Genomic DNA, 9,700 nt, shown 5'->3' with positions numbered 1-9,700 from the left:
TATCCGAGGCTGCGGGAACAGGCGGAGTCCTTCACCATGGGAGGCATTTCCTGCGGGACCAGCTTGCATACTGCGCGTAAGGACGTCACTTCTCTGAGCATGGTTGGTCCTGCGGATCCAGTTGGTCTCTGCGCAGACGTCCCTGTTTAAGGTGAGTCTTGCGGGTCCAACTGGGCTCTGCTGGGACCTACCTCTTCATTAGTTACTCCATATTCAACCTTAAACGTTCTGAGCTTCTTTTATCATCATGGATCCTTCTAAATCTTTTCAACATCCATTGTCATCTCTTACAACTGCTCCAGTGTCTTAAAAGATATTAAAAACAATCCAAAGTAGAATCCATTCCACCAAACAAGTTTCACAAAATAATGTGACATACTTATGATAATTGTATTATATATGACGACAATTGCTCGTTTAAAGTGGTATAAAGCGTGCCAAAAAATGCAACGAACAGTGGTGGTGGCAACGTTGACAGTGTAAATTTTATAATGTTGTTTGATGAAAGTCTTCAACGAAAGTGGGCAGGGAAATCACGGAATACAAGACAATGAATGAGTAATTATAGTAAAAATTCAATGTGATATTTCTATTTAACATCTTCGTATTTATGCGTTCTCAGTTTCAGGCCTTTTTGTGTTTTGCCATCAATTAGTAATTTTCAATTGTTGATTTTTAAAAGATGATGATCAAAACTCTTTTTAACTTCTAAATCAATAACAAGAACCAGCATTTTATCTTTGTTTATTGGCGCCAATCAACCTGTAAAAACTAACCTAGCAAGGCAACAACATTTTGTTTCACATATGTAAGGTCGATAATTCTGGTCGTGTTTGGGACAATGGGTCATGTTACGGGTTGACCAAATAATTACGTGTCATTTTCATGTCGACTTGTTTTTGACACAGCTTTTAATTTTATCAGCTTAGTCTTGAGTCATTTAAATTATTACGTTAGGTTCGAGTCTCATTTGGTAACCCATTTTTCCAAACCTCCCTTGGCCAGACTGAAGCAAGCTCCTTGCTTGGAACCATTTTCTCATGAGAATAACATGCAACCAACACACAAACTATGAACATTTGTGTATATTGGTACAAAAGATCTCAGACTTGAATAATTAAAGCCTTTTTAAATCAAATGTTTAAACATTGCATTTTCATTTTTAAGAGAAAACATACCTTGAAATTACAAAAACTCAACGGATTCGTGGAAAACAATAATAGGGGACTTGATGAAATCACCTGAACTTATTAGAGCTTAAACAATGACAAATCCTTGTGCTTCAACATCAATTTCCTGGAAGAAAATCAAATCACAGAGTTAAGTTACGCTTGACTAGGGACAGTTTAATGGCTACAGCCACTTAAAAGTTCAAATAAACGTAAGACGATAATTAGAATACCTATGACAATACTTGTTTGTGAACCAGCTCTTCCACATCATCTTTGACTACATAGTGGCTGTTCATGTGTGCGCGCCGTGCCTATGCTATTCACAGCTATATGTAGCAGGAGGCCGTGTATGTTGAGATTTCTTTCAGGGATATAAGACCATATGACTCAAGCTGCCACCTAGACCCAATAACACGTAGGCCTTTCAGTTTAAAAATGCTGTGTGGAAGACTATCTATGCCTGTACCTACTATATTTAACTCAGTCAAACATTCTAAACTTCCTAGTTCCTCTGGCAATCTCTCAACTTGAGTACAATAAGGGAGATGCAGGAACTTTAAACTTTTCATCTTACAGAAGCTGTTCGGTATATCTCGTAAGAGTATACAATCCGTTAGGTTCAACTCCTCCAAACACTCTAATCTGCCTATATTTTTGGGCAACTTCTTGAGACGCCGACAAGATTTAAGTTCAAGATATTTCAACCGTTTCAGCATACAAATGCTATCTGGAAGGCGCTCAATGTCTTCAATTGATAAAGTTAGCTTCTCTAGACTTTCTAATTTCTCAAGAAGTGTAGTCAGCCCAAGCTTAAGGTTGCTCAACTTAGAACCACCAAGGTGGAGGAATTTGAGATATGGAAGTTTAACGGGCAAGTGGAGTTCTACGAAGTCCATACATCCTCCAAGATCTAACATCTCAAGATTTGGAGTCATCCAAAGGTTAAGGATACTAACATTGGAACCATTGAGGTTGAGGAAATTGAGTTTTGGACATTTAACCGGCATACAGAGTTCTACAAAGTTATCACATCCTCTAAGATCTAACATCTCAAGATTTGGAGTTAGCCTAAGGCTAAGGTTACTCACCTTAGAACCACTGAGATTGAGGAATTTGAGGTTTGGACATTCAATAGGCAACTGGAGTTCTACAAAGTCATTACATTCTTCAAGATATAACCTCTCAAGATATGGAGTCAACCCAAGGTTAAGGCTACTCAACTTAGAACCACTCAGGTTGATCAATTTGAGATTTGGACATTCATAGAGCATGTTGAGTTCTAGAAAGTTCTTACATCCATCAAGGTCTAATGTTTCGAGATGTGGGGTTATCCCAAGGTCAAAGGTTTCCAACTTTGACCATCTGAGGTCAAGGAATCCGAGCTTATTAAAAACCTATCATAAGAAGAAATAATATAGATAAATACTAGCATAATGAAAAAATATAACTTGAACAAGCATTATGCATATAAGTCAGCCAACCAAAATTCTACCTTCCTTTCTCCCCCTTCCCATATTTGAGAAATATTGCTCCCAACCATTTCAAGGTTAACCAGCTTTTTTGCTTGAAATGATTTAGGTAAACAGTAAAAAGGATATTGAGGCCAATGTAGAGATTGTAAAGTATTTGGTAAGTATTCACCAACTTGATCAATTTTCCATTCGCGACATTCATCATCCACATAAAGAAATCGAAGATTCTTCATCTTTCTAAGACCTCTCATAATAATTAGTGGATGGAGATCCGAATATTCCAGTTTTATACTTCTTGTTGCTTCAGTACCCTGTAAATAAATAGCTCACATGAAACTTTTGTGATAACAAATTAAAATGTTCTACATTTCCACCTTAAAAATAAACCTGAACCTTACCGACTCATTACCTAATATGTCTTCAATTTCTTCTTTAATCCATAATCTGGTATGTTTGTTAGGCTCATGAGGGTGCAAACGGTGAACAATATTCCTGCCCATTTCTTCTATATGGTCATGGAAGCCCAAATAATCTCCATACTTAGAAAAAGTTATCAAAGATTTCTGCTCAAGAACTCTTAAACCAATTTGAGCATGAAATCCACAGCTTTCAAGTATTCTAATAGCTTTGTCTTTCGTTTTACCTTTCAGTATGCATACAACGTCTAGGAATATTTCTTTCTCATCATCCTCCAGACTATTATAGCTTAATTCCAATTTTACTAGAGTTTCTTTCAACGGAATATCTTTTAGTCGATTAATGGCATCTATCCATTCAAGCTCACTTCTATCACAAAGATGTGAACCCAAAACTTTAATTGTAAAGGGAAGACCAGCAGCATAATGTACAACTTTTCTTGATAGCTTTTCATACCCTTTAATTGAAATCTCTCCTCCAAATGCATACCTACTAAAGAGGCAAATTGCTTCCTCTTCTGATAACAAATTAACATCATGAATAATGCTCACTCCATGTGCTACGAGCACCTGCCGATCTCTTGTTGTGATGATGATTCTACTTCCTGGCTTAAACCAAGTAAGTTCACCTACTAACGCCTCAAGCTGGTATATATCATCCACATCATCTAGTACAACAAGAGCCTTTCTACTAGGCATCATCCTTTTCATCTTATTTTTCCCATCAAAAACATTTTTTACATCAATGCTTTGATCATTTAACACATCAGAAAGGACCTGTTTTTGCAGTCCCCTCAAACCAGATACAGAGCCTTTTGAAACTTCTCGGATATTCTCAACAAAGCAAAAACCTTCGAAATAATTGGATACATGATCAAAAACAGCTCTTGACAAAGTGGTCTTCCCACCACCCCCTATCCCCGTGATCCCTATCATGCGGACATCATCAAGACCAACTTCTAAACTTAAATCCATATCCTTTAGACGGGTCTCCATGCCTATTAAATTCCCATCAACGCTAGACTTATTGAAGTACGGCTTTAGTGAAATGTATTCAGCAATATTATTGACAACCTTCGCTTCAAGCCTGTGTTTTAAAGAAGATTCGACATGAATATTCAATAATACATAGCAAACTTGAAAATTTTGATTTCAAATTTGTAGCATACAGTTAGTTATATATGAAGCAAAAGCATATATGCAATACTTTTTTTACTCCTAACTTGACAGCGAAACATGAAGAGATTACCTAGTGTTGTTCAACTCCCACCCAGCCAGAGAGGCTGCTTCTTTCAGAGCTTCGCTCCATCTCCAAACAGCCCCTTGGTTTCCAACTTTTGCCAAGGCTTCTCCAACCGCTCCACTTTGGTAGCGGACTTCGGTGGGTTCGACATCATAGAAGACAGGGATGGCCGTGTGCTCCATCGTTTTCTGGCTCTCCATGATCTTTACGAGCTCGTCTAAGCACCACGATGAAGATGCGTAGTTCTTGGAGAAAACAATGATGTGAAACTTGGAGTTTTCGATGGATTCCATGAGTTCATCACCGATCTTTCTCCGTTTCGGGAGACTTTCATAATCTTTGTAACTTTCATCATCTTTATAAGTTATAATGCCTCTATGATCAAGAGCATGATAGAGATGATCAACAAAGGTCTTGCGGGTGTCGTCACCCCGGAAGCTCACAAAGACATCATACTTGAACCGCTTTTGAACTGGCGAAGATGAACTAGAAGCCATTGAAACGTGATGAATGAAGAAATTTTAGGATTGCAAACGAAATCGGAAGAAGAGATGATGAGTTTGGTAAAACAAATTTCAATTTCAATGGCGTGGAGAAAGGAAAGACCAAATTTAGTCAACGGGTAGATAAGACAAGATCCCTCACTTGGTTTTTCGAAATGACATAGACGGTCCCTCCTTTTATATATATATATATATATCTTTTTAACGGCCAACAAACATAGAATGTCTAAGTACTCTGTACGGGGTGACCCAATGGCAAAAGACCACCGCTAGCTGGGCCAACCCGGCCGTACAGAGCCCTTAAGCGCCTCCAAGTTATCTCCAATTCCGGGGAAAACCCACTGGTGGTAAAACCCGGATGCCCTCAGGATCGAACTGAAAATCACAAAGATCTTAGTCTTTCTTCATTGAGCCACCCATATCTCCCCAAAGTATTGTAGACGGTCCCTCCTACAACCGTAAAGCCGGTTTCACTTCACATAATAATAGATTGGAATTGGAATTGGAATTGGAATTGGAAATTGCATATAGTTTTTTTTTTTTAGACATATAGTTTGGAATCGGAAAGATTTGGATTTGGAATATGAATTTTTCAATAGAAATTGGAATTGGAAAGATTTGAAATCCAATTCAATTCTTAATATGCTCGTTGACAAATAAATTGTAATCTATCACCACAAATATCACCGCATCTCTAGCCAAACCCACCACCTTCAGGTAGAGGTGGCAAATGGGTTGGATTGGGTCGAGCAGATCATGGGCCGGAATTGGTTTGGTTAGAACGGGTTAATTAAACAAATGGTTGTTTTGGTTTGGGTCGGAACGGGTTTTGGGTTTTCTTTTGAACGAGGATAACGGCGGAAACATTTTAGTTTTTTTTTTAATTTTTTTGTTTTTCATTTAGATTTTGTGTTATGATTTTACTATTTTTTTTTAATTATTAGGGGTTTTTTAGTAAGATCAAAAGCCTCTCAAAAAATGTTTAAAAATAATAATAATAAATTCATAACTTAAAACACAAATCAAAAACAAAAAAGTAAAAAAAACTAAAATGTTTTATTCATTGTCCTCGTTAAAAAAATAAAAAAAAAACTCGAGAAATGAGTCGAACCGAAACCCGGGGCGACCGAACTCGAACCGACCCAAAACGTCGACATATCAAAGATTCCTATGAATTTACTTGAATTCCTCCAAATTTTAGAAGGATTTTGAATTCTTTTATTCAAAAGAATCTGAATGAATTGAATTCCAATTCGATTATTTGACAACCAAACACACAAAAATGGAACTAAGATTCCAATTCTAATGAGACGAGCACGCTACGTTATGGGATTTTAATTCCAATTTCTTTGAATTCCCACGAATTATGTGAAACGAGCTCGCCCTAAAGTAATACCAATCATACTAAATTAGTGTGGTTTTGTCGGGTGAGCAGAAAACTGAATTAACCGAACCGAAACTGAATTAATCAAAAAAATCAAACTGGACGATTAACCGACATTTAATTTTTTGTTTTTATAAAAACAAAATTTTTAGTTATGGTTTGATTATCCATTTTCAAATAACCAAACCAAAGTATTAACAGACAGTTATTTTTTTTTTTCTAAAAAAATTAATTTTCGGTTTCGGTTCGGTCATTCGTTTTTTAAAAACAAAAAAATTGAACTGACTGATGGTGATGAAGATTATGAAGACTAAGGTTCTATTTGTTTTTGCTTAAAACGTCTGCAAGGGGCTTACGTCTGCAGGCGCACAGACATAAGCTCCTGAAAACTGTTTGTTTTTTTCAGAAAAAAAGATCTGAAAACTGCTTTTATGGCCTTAAAAAATAAGCTATTGTTCAACTTTTTCACACTTCTTCACACTTTTTCACACTTCTTAACATCCTACCAACACCCAATGTCCAACACTACCACCACCCACCGTGAGCCGCCGCCACCACCACCCACTGTCCGCCGCCACCACCACCACCCACCACCACCGTCCGCCACCACCACCACCGTCCGCCACCACCACCGTCCACCACCACCGTCCGCCACCACCACCGTCCACCACCCACCACCACCACCGTCCATCACCACCACCACCCACTGTCCGCCGCCGCCACCACCCACCACCACCGTCCACCACCCACCACCACCACTTTCTGCCACCACCACCACCACCACCTTCCCGCCACCACTACGGTCCACCAATCCACCATCCATCACCACCATCACCCCAACGTTGGCCACAACCACCGTCCATTACCACCACCCACCACCACCGTCTGCCACCACCGCCTTGCCACCACCCACCGTCTGCCACCACCACCGCCCCGCCACCACTACTGTCCATCAGAACCGCCACCCACCGCTGGCCTCCCCCCTTTGATCGCGATTAACAACCAAACCTAGCTCCGCCTTAAACCGCCAGCATCGTCTCATTCTGCAAACATTGAACATATGAAAGGGTTGTGTTCAGAAAATTGAAGAGATGGGTTTTGGTCATTTGGTTGGAAACCACAATACACGGTGATCCACTTCCACCATTCATTCCGGCGATGGTTCCACCGAGCAACAAAGCCATTGTATCACCTAATCGAGCACACCATTCTTCATTTCAACCTTTGGCAATATCAGATCCATAGTTTGTGTAACAATCGCATTTTCGGACCTGAAAACCCAACTCGTTTAATTTTTTTTATGTTAGTTTTTTTGATATATGGTTATTAAATCAAAATAATAAATTTATTTTTTTTCCTTCGATCATGTATTTTTATTTCCCAACGTCTGGATTAGTTTCGCTTATTTTATATAATATTATAACTATCGCAAATGTGCAAAAACCACACCTAACATTTGTTTTGGTGTTTACTTTTTTTTACCATTACTTCAATGATTTAATTAAATACTAATTTATTTAAACTATTTTATATAAAAACTAATATCGTTTTCACTCGTTTAAAGAACCGAACACCGTTGAACTCTCAAAATAAATCCTCATATAAACTTTTTCCGTATATATATATATGTGTGTGTATTTATTTATTTATATAAATACAACCCAATATAAATTTAAATATAATTAAACTCAAAATAATTTTACTTGTTTAACGAACCGATGCTAAACTTCCAACATTAAATTTTCATTTAAACGTTTTCATATATATTATAATTATAAATATATATTTTTCTTAGTAAGTAAATAATTAATCTAAGTTGTTATACTCGTTTAAATAAATCAGTTATCGCAAAACTTTTGAAAACGAGATCTTTTGTTTCAATTTATGAATGTATATAATAGTAAACTGACAATTAATTATTTTAAAAATCAATATATAACTTATAAAAATAATATTTAAATTGATTAAATTTTAACTCGACTTTATTAAAATATAGTAAATGCCTTATCAATCCTAAATCCGTTATAAACCCATCATGCCATGTCTTGTCCGTTTATGTCATTTAGATATTCGTTTTTATTATACCCTTAAAATTAGGGCTTATCGGTGAAGCATCTCGTGGAACTAACAATTCATTTCTAACTGTTACCTTATTCCTTTATTCAAGCAAGTAATTGTAACATTTCGGATTTTTCAAACCGTATTCGTTTACGATTAACCCGACCCGAATCATTTAATATGCTTGATTATTTTATTCTTGGAAAAATCTTATTAAACAGTGTTCATTTACTTAAATACTTCAAACTCATACATATTATTTTAATTCTTGACTCGTCCTCGAGGCTTCACTAGTATTAATTAATATACATACATATACATACACATACGCATCCCCATTATTTCATATAAACTCATTCCTACAACTCACATGTCATCTTACACATTTTCATCCTTGGTCCCCGTAGAATGTTTTCCCTTGGAAATCATCGTCATAATCAGCATCGTTCACCTGCTTCTCGTGTTTGCTGATCGACTACTATAATCGACAAGGAGTTTGCTGCTGTATTCCGTTAACCAAACAACCGCCAATCTCGATAAAAACTAAAATACACCGAACAAGAAATCTTATACTAACTCATATCCGTTAAAATATTATTTAAATTATATTTTCTTATTTATATCTATATCCTCAAACTATAAATTTCTAAGTACATTTAAATCCTTATCCTCAACTTTAAACTATAAATATTTTATCATCTCTTGTTTTCCTCAACATCATGATGGTTTTCACAACTTATTTTCCACTTTATAAATCTTTATTATTAAAATTCAATTATTGTAATTTTTATTATTATTAAACTAAATTATGTATTCTCTAAATTTAAATTCCATTTTTAAATTTAAAATTCCCATTAATTAATTTAACTTTTATTATTAAATTGACTTTTTAATTCAACCTTCATCATAGATATTTCCACTACCAACTTTGATTTTTGAAAGTTTTGATAAATTCGTAATTGTTAGAATAATCATGGTGGTTCATGCATTTCTAGCCTTGCATTTATCTCAATTTATTATATGCTTTACTTTAATTTAGAATTTGTTATTTACTTAAATTTCCATTGTCTATAATTCAATTTATATATTTCCAAATATTTATAACGATTTTATGAAAAAGGAAAAATTCACGAACTCACAATTTAATTTAATTTAATATCTTCAATTACATACTTTGTATTTTATCTAATTTTAAAGATTTGATTGGAATAGGACTATCTCGGTGGGTCGGGAATATCCGTTTCCCAGTTTAATCTATTAAACAACTTAATTCAAATAAGTACATTTTTGCATTATCATTAATATTTAAATTACTAACTATTATAATATTTTAGAATATCTTAATCAAATTAATCTAAATCTCAAAATCACCAACTTGAAAAGCTATGACCTTATATTAATTTCTCTTTAAACTTAGAAGTACTTAAATTAACCAAACGCGACTCACCAAAA

The 9,700-nt window shown here is 35.7% G+C and overlaps 1 protein-coding gene across 1 annotated transcript; it reads right to left on the bottom strand.

The window, feature by feature from the left end:
* Positions 1 to 1,260: 1,260 nt before the first annotated feature.
* LOC143591427 (TMV resistance protein N-like) lies at positions 1,261 to 4,800 on the bottom strand. The gene is made up of 5 exons (XM_077071633.1): positions 4,310 to 4,800; positions 3,043 to 4,147; positions 2,665 to 2,955; positions 1,415 to 2,566; positions 1,261 to 1,296 (listed from the first exon to the last, which is right to left on the bottom strand). Exons 1-4 carry the CDS (start codon positions 4,798 to 4,800, stop codon positions 1,499 to 1,501), a joined length of 2,955 nt encoding a protein of 984 aa, XP_076927748.1. The 3' UTR covers positions 1,261 to 1,296; positions 1,415 to 1,498.
* Positions 4,801 to 9,700: the final 4,900 nt, after the last annotated feature.

The sequence above is a fragment of the Bidens hawaiensis genome, unplaced genomic scaffold (genome assembly GCF_021521415.1).
Source record: "Bidens hawaiensis isolate Kalapana, Puna unplaced genomic scaffold, B.hawaiensis_p1.1 tig00039630_1, whole genome shotgun sequence".
In the NCBI taxonomy this organism is placed as follows: domain Eukaryota; kingdom Viridiplantae; phylum Streptophyta; class Magnoliopsida; order Asterales; family Asteraceae; genus Bidens; species Bidens hawaiensis.
This window is presented reverse-complemented; position numbering and strand designations above follow the sequence as displayed.